At 39.0% G+C, this 19,890-nt stretch overlaps 2 protein-coding genes across 5 annotated transcripts in view; one reads left to right on the forward strand and one right to left on the reverse strand.

The window, feature by feature from the left end:
* coq4 (coenzyme Q4 homolog (S. cerevisiae)) overlaps positions 1-4,682 on the reverse strand; it is an 8,795-nt gene extending 4,113 nt beyond the window's left edge. The window contains exons 1-5 of one of the 2 annotated variants that reach the window (XM_005930091.2): positions 4,358-4,682; positions 2,658-2,813; positions 1,548-1,644; positions 446-548; positions 198-327 (exon numbers count right to left, since the gene is read on the reverse strand). In XM_005930091.2, the coding sequence (XP_005930153.1) occupies positions 198-327; positions 446-548; positions 1,548-1,644; positions 2,658-2,813; positions 4,358-4,421 (550 nt within the window). In that variant the 5' untranslated portion in view covers positions 4,422-4,682. The remainder of the gene's footprint in view (positions 1-197; positions 328-445; positions 549-1,547; positions 1,645-2,657; positions 2,814-4,357) is intronic. The other variant, XM_005930092.3, reaches the window with a different exon arrangement.
* traf2b (Tnf receptor-associated factor 2b) lies at positions 4,529-19,594 on the forward strand. Of its 3 annotated transcripts, none has more exons than XM_005930090.3 (11): positions 4,529-4,665; positions 8,784-8,986; positions 10,061-10,139; positions 10,376-10,474; positions 12,366-12,527; positions 12,634-12,708; positions 12,862-12,936; positions 14,333-14,545; positions 14,651-14,954; positions 15,195-15,343; positions 15,431-19,594. In XM_005930090.3, the coding sequence occupies exons 2-11, from the start codon at positions 8,811-8,813 to the stop codon at positions 15,647-15,649; spliced, it is 1,551 nt and encodes a 516-aa protein (XP_005930152.1). In that variant the 5' UTR covers positions 4,529-4,665; positions 8,784-8,810; the 3' UTR covers positions 15,650-19,594. The 3 variants fall into 3 exon arrangements, with proteins under 3 accessions (XP_005930152.1, XP_005930151.1, XP_014191569.1); XM_005930089.3 differs by lacking the exon at positions 4,529-4,665 and adding an exon at positions 4,961-5,095; XM_014336083.2 differs by lacking the exon at positions 4,529-4,665 and having other exon boundaries at positions 7,616-8,986.
* The last annotated feature ends 296 nt before the right edge of the window (positions 19,595-19,890 follow it).

The raw sequence follows: 19,890 nt of genomic DNA on the forward strand, positions 1-19,890 counted from the left end.
CTGGTGCAAATTACTGACCTCTGTCATCATTTTAAGTGGGGGAACTTGCACAATCGGTGGCTGACTAAATACTTTTTTGCCCCACTGTATAAAGACAATGCGTGGCTTGGCTGTGAAGTTTCTATAAATAAACCTTTACTTTGACAAAAGTAAATGTCAGAAAATAGCATTTTCAGATTACACAGAACTCGACTCACCCAGCATGTTAGTGGGCATGCCCAGTAAGGTGTGCAGAAAGTCGTGGACCTCTCTGTATCTCTGCATGACATAAGCTAGCTCCTCGTTGTCCACGAACTTCACGTCTGCTCTTGAGTCAGGAGTCACATCCTGAGGGAAAAATTAAAAAACGGAAGAAGGAAGGAAGCGTGTTTATACCAAACAATAAGTGTTTACAAATACACAAAAAAAACAAGTATATATGCACATCACATCAGCAAATACTCACATTGTCCTCCAGAAATCTGAGGTATTCCCTCCCAAAGGAGCCGTCAGGCAGCGAAGCCATCTTTGTCAGATCGAGCGTAGACAGCCGGATCCTCGGCCTTTCTCTGCAAGATCAAATCAAATAAGAATAAAGCGCAACACTAATTCCAAAAAAGCTGTGATGCTGTGTAAAATATAAATAAAAACTAATGCAATGCAAGCTTAACCATATAGAATGTTTAAACTGTGAAAAACTGAAATCAGCTGCTGGACTTTTGGATTCCAGCTGCTCAGCAGTCCTGGGTCTTCTCTGTCATATTTTCACTTTAGCATCGTCTTGCTTTCAGGCCTTCCCTGAAAAAGATATCATCTGGATGGGAGCGTATATTGCTCTAAAATCTGTATATACCTTTCAGTTGCTTGATGTTACCTCTCCAGATGTGCACTGTTGCACTCCCGTACCATTAGAGAGAGATGCAGGCGCTGATAACAAATTGAATAGTCGCTCTCCTCTTTAGTCTTGCAGCATCCATGTTTTCGCCCCAAAGATTCTAAATTTGGATTTTTCTGACTACAGAACTGTCTTTGTCTTTGCCTCGATCCACTTTAAATGGATAGCTTAGAGAAGACAGCAGGGTTCCTGCCAGGGTCCAAAAACACCAGAAATGTAGTACTAATTTTGGCCTTGCCTATGTGCACAGAGATTTCTCCAGATTCTCCAACTAAACTGTTGATGATGAGCAACTCAAAGTTTTCACAATTTTACACTGAGGAACATTAATTCTGAAACTGTTCAATGACTTGTAGATGCAGTTTTCTGCAGACTGATGAACCTCTGACCATCTTTACTTCTGAGGAATGCTGCTTCTTAAAGATGCTCTTTTTATACCCAGTCAGGTTCCTGCCATCAAATTATAAAAATGATACATTTTCTCTGTTTAAACATTTAATTTGTTGTCTATGTTCTATTGTGAATAAACTACGGGTTTATCAGATTTGCACATCACACCATTGTGGTGTTTTGGGTTTTTTTACATTTTAAACAGCGTCCTTCGAAGACAGGACACATATTTTTAATGTGCCCGAAGCAGAAAGCACTATGACGTTCTGCCACACTGACTCACGTTAGGACAGCGTAGCCTTCAGGGTCATTTCTCATCCTGTCCCTGAGCTTTATGAGTGCCAGGTGTCCCGTTGTCTCCCCCAGGACTGCAACCATGTCTGTAAAGTACCCAGAGTTTCATGAAATCCAAGGGCACCGAGTTCAACAGCATGACAGTACAGTGAAAAGTTGACGATATTTTTATTTACAGTAAAGAAACCATGTGTTAATTCTAAACAGGTCACTACTGTTTACTCATCATGGAATCAATACTCAGAAACTTCACAAACTTTTAATCAGTCTGCTTTAAAGACGGAGCTGGGAAAGACCTCTGTGCCTGTGAAAAATGCATTTTTAAAAAAAATCCATTTATTTATCAATTTATTTTTGGACATGAATCGATACTAAGCAGTGGATGTCATGAGAAACCTCACTAAATGTCAGCTGACAGGTGTTATGACTCTGTTCCTTCATTGGAGTTTCAGGGTAACTAATATGTGGCTGTAATTTGTATTTAGTCTCATTTTTGTTTCCAAGACATTTTAAGTCACGTACTAAAGGTCTCCAGAGAATAAGCCCTTGAGGATGAATACAAAACACTTTATCAGTACATGGGAAAAGAAACTAATCAGTGGTATCATTTCTGAAAAATGGAAAACAATCCCACAATCTGAAGCCACATCAAGGTCAGACTTGTTCACATCCCTATCAGTTGGAGACTGGCTGACATCAGTTTTACCAAGAAGCCTGAATTCCTCAAAGTAGCAAAATACCAAAAATACACAGCTTTTTTTATTCTTACATATTTTGTGCTACTTTGTTCTTTTTTGGAGATCGAGAAGACAGTTTGTACAGTGAAAACACTGGCTCAAAAAATACATGTAAATTAAGGTTAGGCTCCGATCTCTGTGATTCAGACACAAAGGCAAAAAAGTTCAAATGTAAATTTTGGCACTAAATTTTATACAGTTAACTCCAAAGCCCCTCAACCCAAAAACAGCTCTGCTTTAAGGTTTATAACTGACCTTGTAAACAGCACTTTGATTAAACATCCTCATCTTAACCGATTTATAGTCCCTAACACACAGAAAGAAAATCAGTGCACACGGAAATGCTCACGTGAGTGTCTCACCATGTCTGTAGGGGTTCTGCAGTGCCGCCACACCTGACCCAATGGACAAGAGAGCTTTCTGAACGGTGGTGGTGGGAATATGTCCAGGGTACAGTCCATCGTAGTGGATGTTTGCAAACTCAGTGCTGCTGCTGTGCAGCTGCTGAACACAAACTACTACGGAAAAGATGGAGTGGTATTAAATGCTGCACTATTCTATAGAGACATATTTATTCTATTGCTCTTATAACAAAAAACAACTAAACCGATTATTGATAGTGGAGTGTCCAAATACCAAAACCTTTATGGCAGGATAAACCATTCAGATCATTTATTTGTAGTAACAGACTGCACTGCACATCAAAGTTATTAGAGTTAACTAAAACTAGAGGGAAAAAAAGAAAAAAAGGTTTTAATTAAGTAAAATTAAAATAAAAACTAGACTTTTGAAACTAAATTAAATGACTTTTTTGAACCTGGAAAACTGACTAAAATTACATTTAAATAAATACAGAGGAAATATCCTCAGTAACTATCTGTTAGTATGGCAAATATTTTATAATAGCTTGGCTGATTGAGGCATTGATGGATATGTGTATTGAGACTCTGGATGTCTTGAACAATGTGAATCAACTGCTTTCAAAATATGTTTTTTTTTTTTTACTTAATTTTTATTAACACTTAAAAAATTAGTCATTCGTTGTTATATTACAGTTGTCACATTTACAGTTATGGTGGCAGAATATAGCATTCACAAAATTACTTTTCTATAATAATAATAATAATAATAATAATAATAATAATAATGCTTAAATATAAATAAATCTAAAAATGAAAATTATAAATAGATAGATGAAGCTAATGTGTTTCTCTCCCTTCATTGTTCAAATAATGCAAAAATAGGTCTCCGTCTCCTAATAAACAAGTCTTTTCGAGATATGTTCCATTAGTTAGAGTTCCCAAATTCTAACTGCAACCACATATGATATGATGGGGGTTGTGTTTCAGCCATCAGACGAGTTTTTATTGTAATACCTGCACTGATTTTCCTAAAGCTTTCCTCTAATGTGTGGCCTCAATGTAACAAAGATTATAGGGACTAAAAGTAACACTGAAACCTGTAAAATTAAGTATTTTCAAGCAAAACCTACCTGAACTTAAAGTGAAAAACTGATTGACGTAAGTGATAAAAATCAAAAAACTAAAACACAAAACAATAATGACAACAATGTTGGCTCCTTCTGAGAGAAGAAAGCCACAGTCCTGTCTTGTGTATGTGTTTTGGCAGAAACGTGTGCTTAATTTACATCACATTTTGAGTCTGTACACGCCATGAATGATCTGCATGAGCTACAAGAGCATAGATAGCTCCATAAACACATGGGACACAAAGCTGGAGAACACTTTGATTTATATGAATTATAAATCACTGACATTCAGCACTGTTTGATGACGTGTCAAAAGATCATCCCAGTGTAGTGTATGTGTTGTTCGCCTGCTACAACGTTTTCTTTAAGAGTGATTCGGTAAACAATGATGAACATTTCCCTGACGTTAAGCTAACAGTTGGTTGACATACTGCTAAGTAACGCGTAGCCCTGTGCCTGGTGTATGCTGACAGCAAGGCTCCCACACTACTTCTTTCCTTTATCAACTTACCACCAGGTTTATTTTTAAGAACACTAAGCTGTAACACAGAGGACACCTGCTTAAACTCGTACCTTTAGAAACTGTAAAACAGTGTCGCCGCCGGTTGATCCATCGGAAGGGTATCAGCGGCCACATTCTTTTGCGGTTGTACGCATGCGTGAGTGGAGCACTTGTTTTCGGCTTCGGAGCAGCCCAAACTACGTTGAGAGGGGTGGCTTTGGGCTTTCATATAAAAACCCAGCCGTTACTGCGCCCTCGCTAACAGCAGCTTAAAACTAAGTGCACTTAGTGACACACCCGTCCGTGAATTATGATAAAGAGCGAGTTCTAAGTTGAGTTGCGTTTTCCCCTCGTTGAGAAACACAGGCCAGACTCCAAGGTTAGTCAGTTTGCATGCTGTGAATCCCTTCCTATAACTCACTAGCAATTAGCTGTCTGAGTAGGTAAACGTATAAGTCGTAAAAGCAAACACACTTTAATGTTAGCTGTTTGAAGTTCGCAGGTGCTCATTAAAATAATTAAAGTGTTTTTTACGTGCCAAAGTACACAATTGCTTAATAAAAGCAATAGCCCAAACTCTAAAATAATATTTAAAATATTACAGGAGCTAATCTAGTAAAATAGATGCAAAACAGCCTACATCACAGTGGCTAAGCTCTCTGTAAGCTCTCTGCTACTGAACGCGCTGGCCGGGTTTATATACCGTAGTTTCCAATGCTTACGTGTTAAGGGTGTAGCTAAGTTACGAGGTGAAATAGTGTCCGTGGTGGTGACGACTGTAAGATCCACTGACAGTCTTTGCGAACTCGGTGAGTAAACATTCAGGTTTGGGCTTTTGTATGAGAAAGGGTCTGAAGCACCCTGCATTTTCACACTGAACTCGCAGAAGTTCAGCGTTAACACGCAGGGCAATAACATGGCGAGCTGAGAGGACGAGTCTCCCCAGGAAGAGGATGTTTTTTAGGCTTTGAGCAACGCTGGGTGTAGCTTTAAAGAGCAGCTGTGGTTATTTGTCTGAGACAGAAGTTGAAATGTTTAGACTGAAATGTTGTATTCTTTTTGTTGTTGTTGTTGTTGTTGCTTTATTTCGTTGTTGCTGGCTGTGTTGTTCGTTTCACAGAAAAGTTTATGCTGCTGTACATGACAAAGGTCACTTTTCAAGGTTTAGCTGTACGTAGGCCTCGTGTGTGTTACCTTTATATAACTTAAATTCTTGTTTCTGATATTTCAATGCACAGTGTTTCATTGTGTGTTTCTCTGACAATTATGACTAGTTTCCACGCGATCCAGTGATCGCGCTGAATTGATGTTGTAATTACAACATTATCCAAACACGAGCTTACACGTCTTTTCGCTCACAGCAGGTTGCCGCAGCTTTTCAGTTAAGTTTTGTAAGAATTAAGTTAGGCTTGAACTTCTTACGCAATACCAGTAACAGAAAAGTTACTCATGATTTAATGTGAATGGGGTGAGTGGCAGAATTGAATTGCGTTCAAATAAATACTCGCGGGAAGAAAGAGCTTCCAAAGAAAAGCAGCGTTTCCTGCCTTAATATGAAATTATTAACAGTGTATTCAAATCATATATTACTATATGTTCTAATTCAGGGTGAGATAAGTAAAACTCTAAAAATAAAGGTTCAACAGAAATCTAGATTTAAAACAAACATATACAAACAAGATGCCAAAGTATTTCATTTTGTTAGAAATTTCTAAGATTTAAGTAACAGTTAAGAGGTTAAATTTATGTGAAGCACAGTTATAAATAAAAATGAAATGAAACTCTAAAAGCTGGATCTTTAGACAGTAAGCTGATCTTGGCTGTAATGTGATTCATCTAAAAAAAATCTTAAAAGTTTGTAACTTAAATTCTTGTAGATGAGTTTGTAGGAAGGACACAAAGCTTCTTATTTTTTTTTAGCTATGGGTATTTGGATTTACATATATTATGTTTATTTATTTATTGAGTGATGTATTGGAGTTGGATTAACTATTTCCAGTTTCAGTGTTAATACTCCCACTGAAATTAAAACATAGGGGTTTTCCTTGCATCTATCTTTTGATTCAACATCCACTTTCTGTGTGGTCTTACTTCCCCCCATGAAAGTTAGTTGCTTTGTTTGAAAAGGATCTAAATTGGTCTAAGGAAAAATCCACTGAAAACACGATTCAGATATGTTCTGCTTGGAGACCACGTCTGCAGAAAGTTCATTGAAAACTCGTGACCATCAGGAGTGGTGCTGTTTTGTAGACACAATTTGGAATTTACCACTTTATTTCTTTGTGGGGAAAAAGCTGAGCTGTTTTGTTGGAATTGCATACACCATTCACATTTAGTTAAACATTAACATTTACTTTATGGGTGTTGTTCTGTTCACCTTAGGACCTGCTTTGACTTAAGAACAAGAATGGTTGAATGGTGAGACAGCACTGTTAAGCTGTGTGGCTTTTGCCACATATTACCTTAAGCCTACAAACACCACAACCTTAACCAACCATATTTTCAAGTTTGTGACATGCAAAGGTGCACTTTGTCCACATTCCTTACAGTTTTCTTTGACATGCAGGCGTGTATTATATATAATTTATACACCTGTAAAACCCACTTACACATGCAGTGGGTGTGTGGAAATATATCAGTAAGAGTTGTCATCTGCTGGTTATGGGAAAAACAAACACTAGACATTCCCCACACATTTTTTCATAAGGGAATTTATATACAGAATAAACATTTACAGAAATTTGTGACAGAAGGGATATTTGCAAAGACAAAATAAGCCCTGGTGCTGTTCTTTATGCAGTGGGTCTTTTCAGTCTAAAATGATTTCCTACCATAAAGTACTTTAATGGAAGAATGATTTTAAACAGTTAGAATTAGTGAGGGAAGATATTGTTTAAATGTAAATGTAAAAAATATGTTTACCATCTTCTGATTGCCAGAATATAACTCTTGATAATTTCTAAGACATACTGAACACAGTTAAAGGAGGTATTTTAACCAAAGACCATGAGGGTTTCCTAAATTTGGTGCCTTAATTTAACCAGGTATAAAATAATATAAAGTGTGTGTGTGTGTGTGTGTGTGTGTGTGTGTGTGTGTGTGTGTGTGTGTGTGTGTGTGTGTGTGTGTGTGTGTGTGTGTGGAGAGAGGGTGCTGGCAAACCTTTTCCACTTGTAGAATATATATTTGAAAAGGAGCTTCAAGTTAATGCATTTAAAAATTGAATTCATGTAAAGCCCAGATATTGATTGGACATTTTTGCTGGACATTATATTTTCAAATGCAAAGATATTACATGTTGAACAGAATTTAGTTTTGTTTTAAAGTTGAGCTGATTGTGAATTTGATGCCAGCAACATGGTTTGAAAAAGTCAAGACACAAATTGTGTAATCTGGTGAAGCATCAAACATCTAATTGGGGTAATTGGAAAACAGGCAGCAGTGTAATTGGGTCTTAGTCTTTTAACACGGTTAATGGTAACTTTGACTTAAGTAGCTAATGTTAAAACGATTTTTAAAAGGGTCTGCGTCTTTCTCGTCCTTTAATTTATGCCACTGTGTTTCACTGTACCTTCAGTACCCGCTATTACTTAGTTAAACTTACTCAAATTGAGCACATGGTGGAGCTGTGGCCAGCACCCCTATAAGTGCCATTCCTGTAAGAAACCGTGACTTAAGTGATCTTTTAGTGTTAACGCTGTAAAGCGAGCTTGAAACTGAAACAAAGGTAACAGAAACTATTTGTGGAGGGTGAGAAATGTTGACAGCATTGCAGGAAAAGTATTTAAAGGAAAGACCCAAAATACATGTGCTATGCTGTCTGATGCCTGGCATCATCATCATCGTTTCTGTGAAGTACAAAAGATATCAGCAAAGCTCGTGTAAATGCTGTGTTTGCATTTCACACCGCATTAAAGTGAGAAATATTTCACTAGTATTTCTCAGTAGAAAGATGCTTATCTGATTATTGTCTGGAAATGCTGTACAACAAAACCAAGTTCTACAGTTTAAAGTTACTCAGCTCTTTGTAAGCTGGACATACAAAGAAAATTGGCAGGGGATTTTTTTTAAACGGGTTTAGATACGTGTTTAAATAGATTAGGTTGTATATCCTGATGCTGCTTCTCTCACAGTTATGTTTATCCCACCAATCACAAGACTTTTTCTGATAACTCAAAAAGAAAAAGTACCTATGTCTTCAAGTCATTTGACTTGCTGATCTTGTTTCAGCCGTTGCAGTGTTAAGCAGGGTTTTCCATATTTTTGAATATTATTACCATGCTTTTCTTTTTTTGTGTGGCATTGCTGGCTGTGCCGAGACTTACACAGTAGCGTGGACAAATATTTCCTCGAGGGTCACACAGATTCTCATGGTGATCTTTTAAATAGTTAAGCTTGCCAGCGGGTAATTCACTGCTAGTTTGAGTTTATATTCCATCTTTGCAGTTAGTTCCTGCCTGGTTGTTGACAGCTGTTTCTCTGTGTTCTCATTAACAGGATATAGCACCAGATTGATGGAGAAGAATGGCCCGTATTTCTTTGGACTGTCCCAACTCTTTACCAGGGATTCCCCTCAGTGTCCTGTCAGTGCCCATGGAAAATAAATATAAATGTCAGCAATGTCTCCAGGTCCTGAGGAAGCCTGTCCAGGCTCAGTGCGGCCACCGCTTCTGTGTACACTGCTTCAAGCAGCTCACCAGGTAGACTGGAGGTCCTTAGACCAAACTGCTTACCCCGCACCTAATGTTTCCTGTCTTACTGGACATGCTTCAGCACACCCTTTCCTCATCTTTCCTCAACTCTGGGAGTTTTGTCCAGACAAGATCAGTTATTAATGCAGACTCATGCCCCACATGATGGACCTGTCATACTGATGTTTGTGAATCACAAGGATGTGGTGTTGCTGATTCATTCTAAAGGTCTTCTTTCTAAAAACCTCCTTTCTGAGTCATTCACACACTGGTGGATTGTTAATACATGAGGTGTATTTGTAATGAATACCCAATCCAGTGTTTTCATTGCCTTTATGTATTCAAATTCATTACAGAGTAATCATAATGAATATTAACAAAAACTAATACATGAGGAAAAACGCTGGATTTGTAATGAATATTCACTACAAGTACAAAGAGGTGTCACACCAACGTATTTGTAACGAGTATTTGTGATGTGTATTCGTTACAGATGCATACATGGATACACTAATTCATTTCTAGTTGATGTCCGTTTCAGTTATGTGTTATCTAATGTTTAATGAAAGTATAATTAAACAAAATGTGACAGAAAATGTGGAATTTTACCATTTCATTTTTTTTAAACCGCCAGACTCTTTGTTAATTCCCCAAACATTTAAACAACAGTAACACAAGTGATTGTGAAATGTGTGGATTTCGCATGTGATTTGTCCGAGTGCTTTTATTTGTTTCAAAATAACCAGATCATGTACGTTATAAATTCACCATGTGATGTGTCGCACCCACACGTGCCCTTTGTTTATGCTTGTGTGTGTGTTTTGGTTATTCATTTAATCGCCTTCAAACTTGCTAAAGCAACTTTTTTTGTTTTTAGTTCTTTTTTTTCTTCTTATCCCACTGATATGATGCTTACAAGCTTCTTTTCATTTCCCTTGTATTGATTAAACGTTCCTCTGCTCGAGCTGTAATCCACACTGGTCAGCAGTTGCTGCAGTTTTGGATCAGCAGGAAATTGTTGCTGACTGTTGGCGTCGAGCCGCTGCTTTTACAGTAAAGTCACAAACCTGTCTTGTTTGGTAGTTCTGGCCCAAAGCCATGTGAAGCCTGCCGTCAAGAGGAGATATACGAGGAACCCATTTCCATTCTAAACAGCAGTGAGGTAAGCCTTTATATGTATTCAGGTTTCAAACCCACTGTCTTTGTTATGCTAGGAGTAGTCAGCATGTGATTACTGCCCTTTAGAGGAAAAAATATGACTGCAATCTGGCGGGGGTTTCCCTAACCACACAATGCATCAATGCATCCTACTCTTGTCTGCTTTCTTTTAAGAGCATTGAAGGCTTTATGAGTTCACTGATCTCTTTGTTTTTGCCCCCCCACCCCCCCACCTCACAGGCTTTCCCAGACAATGCAGCAGGCCGAGAAATAGCAAGCCTGCCAGCCAGGTGTTTGAACCAGGGCTGTAACTGGACTGGATCTATTAAAGAGTATGAGGTAAAGTATGAAATCTGTCTTTTCCTGTGGCATGGGCATTGCTGCCTTTTACCTGGGTGAAGGTTTACACTACCAAAAAAGAGCCTTGTCAGTATTTATTAATCTACGTGAGAGGGTAATCTGACCTATAATCTGCGTTCCCGGGTCACTGTGTTCCCTGAAAAAACCTCAGCTTTCATAGCACACTCTGTACTATGTGCTGCGTTGCTGCAAACAGGAAGTGAAACTTAACAGGCGGCTGGAAAGTCCCAGCCTCTCCTCATTTATCAACAAAAGCTCAGTGGAAAGTACCAGAATGGAACAACCCTGTTGAGCTTAGCGTGACTGGGTTACTGACCATTAAACTATAGAGCTGTTAAGGAAACTGCTTGTATTCATTCAGTTTAGCAGAAACCCAGATTTCATCGAACACAGACTGGAGTTTGTAAAAATGCATGAAAGACACATGAAGTAAATAAAGCTGGTTAGTGTGTGTGCGACTGAGCCTTGTGTGTGTGTGTCTGTCTGCAGCTGTGTTTCTACTGTAAGCATCAGTTTTAGATGAGCTACGTAGTTTGTGTAGTAAGCAGATGGCACCATGATGCTTACACTGTGAAAAGGATGTTTACAACAATTCTTGTCTGTTTGTGGTTTTAACTAAGCGTACCAGTGTGACCTAATCTACATCACTTTGTGAGTGTGCATGTATGTGCGCGTGTGTGTTTTTCACCTGGGAAATGTTAAAATGATATGCTGTTTAAATGAAAACGCTAGGCGAATGTGTGGGATTTGCACGGATTGGAAATGGAATCCCAAGCACTAGCACGCAGATGAATCTTCCTCTTATTAAAAAAACAATAAAAAAGAAGACACCAAAAGATCAAAACATGCCAACCTCTTATTGTTGCTTCGCAAACTATTATGCTGTGTGATACACCCACTTTGCATATATTTTTGGCCTGGTATCTTAGTCACTGTCACTGTGTGGGAAAAGCTACAAATTGCTAGCCGCACACACCCATAGCGAGACCTTCTGAAGCTGGGGAAAAAATAGTCACATCAAGGCGTTGGAGTGTTGTGCCGAGGACAGGGATGAGATTAGGAATCTTTTAAATGTGAGTCATTTTTATTGACGCGATCCGGTTCAAGATTTTTGAGCGTAGCAAGTCTGGAAAGTCAGCAGTCAAAGCGAAAAACCGGCTAACGTACCTGAGCTTCTGCTTCTGGGTCTGCAGCGTGCCTTTGGTAGTCATTCTGAAAGACTGCAACTTCCCTGTTGATTAACCCCACCTTAAGCTCCACCCCGCCTGCGTGATTCCCGGTATTTTTAAATGGCGAATACACAGCTTTAAATATATTTCTTTAATTATTCTACTTCCCCTTTTTTATTTTTGTACTTCTCTTCATTATAATTCTACTTCTATGGTACATTTTCATCCCTTTTTTTTTCTATCAGATGTTTGTGGAGCTCGTTTTTTGTTTAAATTTCGTTTGCTTAGCATGTCATTCGAAAGTAAGAAAAGTGCATATTTTAATGGGGGTTGCAATGAAAAACAAGTAAATATCAAAATAATCTTGATCACAATCGTGTGCGCAATCATAGAACCGTAGTTATCTCTTTCATACTCAAATCAGTGTATTGTGCTTTTACTTTCACTTTTTTTTGTCAGTTGGAGGTGTTTTTTTTTTTTTTAAAGAACAAAACAAAAAACACTTGTTTTTCCACATAGAAGCTAAGGATACACCCTGTATCCTTACTGAACACTTCCTGAAAAGCGGTTATTTATCAGTGATTGGGAAGGGTTTGACCCAACTGTCAGTTTGCTCTTTCACAATGCTGAAAACCTGCTTTACAAGTAACAAACAGGCAGTTCGAAAATAATAACAAATAAAAAATGTCTGTTATTTTCAGGCTCAGCACGAAGGTCGCTGTGAATTCGAGCGGATACTGTGCGAGGGCTGCCAAACCCTTATCCTTCTCACGGAGAAGGACCGACACAATGAGAGAGAATGCGAGGCAAGAACTCTCAACTGCAAGTACTGCAAAATGACCTTCAACTTCAAAGAGATAAAGGTGGGACATAAAGAGGCTACACTAAAATACACTGTTTTTTGTTTTTCTTCTTCTTTGTTGGCATTAATGGACACAAAGTGACGTTCTGCTATACGATGCATTTCAGGCCCATGATGAGATCTGTCTGAAGTTTCCCATGCAATGCAAGGACTGTGGAAAAAAGAAGATACCAAGAGAAAAGGTTAGCGTCGTTACCTTCAATGTAATCTAAGTGGTTTAGGGCAGTCTCCTTATGATACTTAGTTTCTTTTTGACTAGGAGTCCTTCACTTCCACTTTCCTGTTGATGCACTGTTTATAAATGGTCTTTTCTCTTTGTTCATTCTGCATTTCAGTTCAATGATCATGTGAAGTCTTGCGCCAAGTCAAAGAGCACGTGTCCATTCAGTGAAGTGGGCTGCAAGTCTATGGTAGGTGCAGTTACATAATCACCAAAACTCCTGTCTTATGTTTTATCGTAGAGGGTTGACCAGTGTGATCGAACTCATTTTTCTCATTGCGTTGTAGTATTTCGATGCTTATTTGTGGTTTAATAAGGAGTCTAAATGTATGTCCTGTACAGTAAGGTAGTAATGTGGCTTATACTTTTCCTGTTGTAAGTAAATTATGAAGTTGAAATCAGATGAAGGAGCTGGCCTGGCTAAAGTCACAGCATCACTGTTTGGTGTTTTTACTGTTCTGTTTTACATCAACATAAGATATGAGTGGCTGCTTTGTGCCTGATGTATGCCGTGAATCTGTGTAGAGCGTATGATGTAGCCTACGTAAGCAGCACACGCTGTTTCCAGTATTTATACCTGTGCAGACTGTGTAGTTATACTGATTATAGGGTTTCAGGAGCGTAGATTTAACACAGAAGTCTAAAACCACTGTTAGAGGTTTAACTTCCAAAAGAGCCAGGGAGTTTCCAACTAAACAAGGCTAATCATCTCCCACCAGCTGCTTTGTATTTGGAGCACAGATAGATGTGAGTTATCTCGTGAAAGCTAGAATATGTTGCACACAGAAAAGATTTCGGCGGGGGTCATTGGATAAATTGGTGTCATTGCAGAGGAGACTTAATGCTATTAAATGCATTTTCTCATCTCCTTCTTCCTAATGTGTTCCCTGAGGTTAGTCACGTGACCCTTTCACATGAGATATTTCGCGCTCTGTGCTTTCGTCAGTAGTTTAAAGTTGGCTGAGCTCAGTTTGGCAAATGTGATGTGATATGATATTATACCCAAGCACCAATGAGAGCTTAGGCACCTTTGAATCAAACTATCGTGGCAGTTAAGGAGGTGTTTGCTCATGCTGCCAGGAAGCCGTCTAAAAGGTTAGATAAGGCTGTTTCTTCAGTTCTTCTAGAAGCAATCAGCACTACTCAGCAGGCATCTTAAAAGGCCTCCAGACACATACTTGGAGCTATTTTAAGCGTTATCTAAATTGGGTTTACTTTCATTGAGCCAACAGAACAAAAGAAGCTGCATGTAAATACTCAAAAGTGAAACCTGTTTAAAAATATATAAAACATTCCCCGCTCGCCCCCACTATCCGGTCTATCCTTCAAGCTTGGGTCCTCTACCAGAGGCCTGGGAGCTTGAGGGTCCTGTGCAGTATCTTAACTGTTCCTAGGACTGCACTCTGTGGACAGAGATCTCCGATGTTGTTCCTGGGAACTGCTGGAGCCACTAGTTTGGTAGTCACCACACCTAGAGCTAAATTTGTCCTACTGAAGGCACAAACTGGACACCACAGCTCAAAACTAACTGGTTTGACCTTTGTCTCAATAAAACTTAGACGAGCTCTCCCATGTTTCTGTGTCAGGTAGAGAACGGGAAGCTCTGTGACCACGAGGTCAACAGTACTATGGAGCACTTGCGTCTGCTGCTGCCTCTGGTGCTGTCAGCAACTCGGGCTCGCTCAGAGGGCTCTGGTGCCGGGGAGTGGCAGGAGGACTCCGGAGTGGGCCTGTACAGGGATCCTAATGAGGGAGCCGGGCCCATGACCTCGGTGCAGTCTGTTGACCTGGAAAAAAAAGTGAGTCTCAGCAGGTTTGATGTCGCTTGTAACCACTCTGCTCATTTGGTGAAATGAGAAAATAATCATTTGTTGCTTCTTCTTTTTTTTTTCTTTCACCAACAGGTGAACGCTTTAGAAAACATCGTGTGCGTCCTGAACCGGGAGGTGGAGCGCAGTTCTGTTACAATGGAAGCATTCGCACACCAACACCGCTTAGACCAAGAGAAGATTGAAAATCTGTCTAACAAAGTCCGACAGCTGGAGAGGACGCTGACCATGAGAGACTTGCAGCTGTCTGAGACCGAACAGCTGGTGCGCGAACTCCAGTTCTGCACCTACGACGGAGTATTCGTCTGGAAAATCTCCGACTTCTCGCGCCGAAGGCAGGATGCCGTGGCTGGTCGAGCGCCTGCAATGTTCTCACCAGGTAGGATGGAAAAACATCACGTGTGGTATGCTTTTAGGTGAGAGGGATTTTTCTGTTTTGTTTTGAGGTCATACAGTTCACATGACATTATCTTCTGGCGTGTAGACGGAGGGGAATTCCACGCCGCTACACCCTTGTTGTTCTTCAGGGAGCGTGCATGGCTCTGCTGATTTCACATGATGCTGTTTTAGGCTCCGTTTCCATTTCTGACCCTTCTTTTTTTTTGTTTTTTCCACGCAGCTTTTTACTCCAGCAAATATGGCTACAAAATGTGTCTACGGTTGTATTTGAATGGTGACGGGACGGGCCGGGGAACGCACCTTTCTCTGTTTTTCGTCGTCATGAGGGGAAAGTGCGACGCCCTGCTCAAGTGGCCGTTCAGTCAGAAGGTGGGGAACCATTTTAATACGTTTACGCACGAAACTCTCGATGAGCGGCACGAAACCAACTCTTCTTCTCTTCTTCTTCCCCGCCAGGTGACTCTGATGCTCTTGGATCAGAACAACAGGGAGCACATCATCGATGCTTTCCGACCAGACGTCAGCTCCTCGTCCTTCCAGCGGCCGATCAGTGAGATGAACATCGCCAGCGGCTGCCCACTCTTCTGCCCGCTGGCCAAACTGGCCGGAAAGAGCCCTTACCTCAGAGATGATACAATTTTCATTAAAGCCATTGTAGACCTGACAGGCTTATAAGGGTGTACTGTGGAAGTAACACCAAAAAACTCTTTGTTTTGTTTTGCTTTGTTTTGTTTTTTTAAAATACAAAAACACAGAAACAAAAATCTAAACCAAATAATGAATCATTTTAATAGTAATATTAATAATAACAGTAATAATAATAATAATAATAATATATATATATGACAAAAATACAATGTTATTATCATATAGGTTACTATATTTATATATTATCACATTAAAAGCATCATTAGGATGTCATTACACCTTGAGGGCGTGCGATGTGACATCTGCACTCATTCCGAGGATCCATCTGCAGTGAATCAGTGAATCAGCGGTGAGAGCTGAGAAAAGCTCTCTGAGGAAAAAAGGGTCTGAAGTCATCTGTTATCCTGATGTTACCCTCCTTATATCTGTATTGCATCTTGTAGACGATAATTTATCTCTTATATTATAAGCAGCCTAATATCATAATAGATATAATACACCTTATTTAGCTTTGTGGGAGTGTGTATGTGTGTGTTTTGTTTTTCCCACCACTGTGAGATTATCTCCAGTTACTATTTATTTATGGCTCGAGATAATTAAAGTTAACTAGTTCTAATAAAATGTTTTAGTTTTTACAGGCACATACTTAAACAAATGGGAGATGTGTTTAGTTTTAGCCTGTGTTAGCTCTCATGCAGTATAGGAAAACAACGACCAATGACAACCAAACAAGCACTGATGGAAAGGAATCAAAAATACTAGATTATAAAAGCTCTCGTGTTGATGAGGTCGTGGTGCGTGCACTTGTCACTTAAACGGCTCGATCTGGTAAACATTTTATATCAAATTTTAAATGAATCTAAAGGGGATAAAACGATGATAAAATATGTAGCCTGTTTCAAATAATCCCTTAATACTGTATTACTAAATAATCCTGAAGCATCTACTGTTACAGAGTAGCAAATATATAAATAAATATATATGTAGACACATTTATTGTATTATGTCAGTGCTACTGCTAACTATAATGCCTGATCAGTTGTACTCATACTGTACTCAATCATATAAAGTTAGTTTTGAATCTTTCACGACTCTGATGACTGGTGATTATTTATAAAGTGTTTTAAGGGATGCTAAAGTACCATTTGACCATAGGTACATTATTAATTTAACCATTTTTTGTGTGTGTCATTTAAGATAAAATTTCACAAAATTCTATTTGATTTTAATTAAAAGTTCATTTTAAAGCATAACAATACTATTTCCTTGTTTTATTTTTGTCTTCTTCTTTATGACTTGTTTTTTAATCCTGTTTATACCTAAACAGGATTAATTCATTATTAAAAATGAATAATTGTTGGATGTAGCAACATGAAATGTAGGCACAAGGGTGTAAGCACCACAAATAATTTAAGTCAAAAATATCTTGTAAACAAAAAAAAGGGGTTTTTTTTAACCACATGTTTTCTTATATTTGTCTTTTTTTTTTCTAAAATAACCACGTGTGAATGTGAAAATCCCCCCCCACACACACACACACACACAGGAATAACACTACAGGTGATTCCTTTTATGTAAAACTCTGATGCCTTCTCCTAAAACAAACGGATGATGCAAACTAGCAAGGGCGCTAAAGAGAAGAAAAAAAACCCAAGCACCACGCTGCAGTGTCGAAAGCAAAGAAACATAGCTGTGTTTGTTGAGCTGTGTTTGTTGTGAATATAGATGTGGTGTACCTGTTTTTCCTTGCTTCACGTTGTTCTAGGGGAACTCCAACTATTTCACATATAAAAGGTTTGATATCCAAAGTGCTCGTTAGCCCATTCTGTCGTCAAGGAGGCGCTTTAAATGATGGGAAATGTGTGAACTTTTATTCGTTTTAGAGCAGAGTGTGAACATAAAACCAAGTTTAAGTAGCCTGTTTAGCAAAACATATGCCGGCCTTCCTGCCTTGCAAAGAAACACAAAGCCTGCTTTGGTGAATGCCCAAATCAGCAGAAGCAGTGTGCACAGCTGTCCTGTTGTTGCACCTTTGACTTCTGTGAGGCTCTAATAGAGGTCCAAAGAGTTTCCAATGTAAGTGTATGACAGTTTAATAACAACCTCTTCCACTCAGACCTTGTAGATCTGAAGGTACTGAGCTCACTGAACAAATTCCTAAGAACGAGTGAAATGTTTCACTTGGATTATGAAATTTAAGACCACTCTGCTTCCCAGCAGCCTCAGCAATGCCTTTGTACCTCAGGCTAACATTGGTGAAAACTGAAAATGTTGACTGTGTTAATGTGTAGCATGTCAGTGTGCTGAATTACAAATAAAACCAGAACTGCAACCCCTTTACTTTAACCAGTCCATTTAAACCATGTTTCAGCCACTTTTTAGGTTTCATGTCAGTCACATCAGCTTCACCACACAAAGCATGTTCACCAAAAATGAAACCCCACTAGTATGATAGAAGACCACAAAATGACTCATTATACATGCATGTGATGGTCTTCACTGAGGCTGTGGAAATGCCTCATCATGGTTGAGATAAATGTGGTTGGAAAGAACCTGCCAGAGGGACGGCGCACGTGTGATCGATGACTACGTGAGGAATGAAAATCTTTCTTCTGAAAGCCCCTGGGTTAGATTCTCAAGTATTTAGATGGTGACGCACTTTCTAATCTAATCTTCAAAGTCAGAGGCTGTGAGGTCACCAGATGATATCACAACAAGTGCAGCTGTGCCATGTTTTTGACCTATTTTTATTTTTTTCGAGCCCCCTTATAACTGAAATTAGTTATTGCCAGTAACTGTTGATCCACTAACCTACACACAGCTATAACTGATACACTTTGGTTGATGCTTCTGTTCTCACCCATATCCCAGAGTTATTGTGTATCATTTCTTAGATGGTGACCAAGAGTGAGTGCTAAACAAATGACACAAAACTGAAACCGTACAAAAGTAAAGCCCCTTACTTATCACAAATCCACGGAACTAGAAACTGTTCTAGTTTAAATGTTTTAGAGATGTAGTCTAAAGTAAAGTTGCGACACTTTGCTGTCAAATATCTAAATATACCGAATTCTAAAAAAATCTGCAACACTGTGTGAAATTTAAATAAATACAGAATGCGGTGACTTTGTAAATCTCATGAACTCATTTTTTTAAATTCATCATAGAGCATAAAAAATATTAAATGTTTAAACAGACATTTTATTGTTGCATGAAAAACATGAGCTCATTTTGAATTTGATGGCAACAACATCCCCTCTTCTGTCAACATCTGGAAGCGAGCAGACCAGCTACTGGGCTCTTTCTGGTTCTTGTCTGATATACGTAGGATCCTAGTTGTGTAAAAACTGGTGTTGCTCCAAATCATGCAGGACCCTTTATGCATAAAAGATTTCTCCAGTTTTTTGATGATATTATAGATAGGTGATGAAATATTTAAAGACTGTGCTATTTTAATTCTGCTCTTTTCAGTCCCATCACCTCAGATAAAGAAAATCAAAAACCCAGCTGATCAGTCTGCCTTTACAAACATCTGTCAAAAATGAATGAGTCTTTCTAAAGATCATACTGAATTCAAGGGTGATGCTCTAAGGCAACAAGTCGGTGCAATTTCTCCCCTCCTAGATACTCTGCAATTGACTATTAGTCGTGTTACTGAAAAGTGGAAGCATTTAGGAACCACAGCAACTCAACCATGAAGTGGCAGACCACGCAAAGTCAAAGAGCACGGGTCTGCTGAGGACTGAGGTGCAAAAATCACAGAAAAGTCACCAACTCTCTGCTGACTCACTAACTGCAGAGCTCCAAACCTCCTGCGGCATCAGCAGAAGAGTTGTGCGCCGGGAGCTTCAGGGCATGACGCAGCTCCTGTAGGTAATGTGCAAGAAGCCCAGTGCTGTCTGAAAAAGTGGGCAATACAAGTTCAGATGCACAGGATAAAATTATTTAATGAATTACTTTAAAAAAACAAAAACAAAAAACAACTCAATTTCCCTGCTGTATGGTTCACATATATCATCTTTATCAAAAATAAAATGTCCAAATATGTCAAAAACAGAGACAACAGTTACCAGGGATGTACTTTTTTTTTTTTTTTTACTATTAGTAAGCGGCATTGACATTTTGATGGAAAATTTAATTCACACAGAAGCTAAAAATATGCCTGTGTAGTATGTGTCTATTTTTAGATTTGACTCTGATACTGGAGAAAACTCAAACTGCACCAATAGAGCGCTCAGGGTCGATTTCTAAACTTCATTAACTGACAA

Source organism: Haplochromis burtoni, unplaced genomic scaffold (genome assembly GCF_018398535.1).
Source record: "Haplochromis burtoni strain Fernald_Lab_line unplaced genomic scaffold, NCSU_Asbu1 Contig_72, whole genome shotgun sequence".
Taxonomy (NCBI): domain Eukaryota; kingdom Metazoa; phylum Chordata; class Actinopteri; order Cichliformes; family Cichlidae; genus Haplochromis; species Haplochromis burtoni.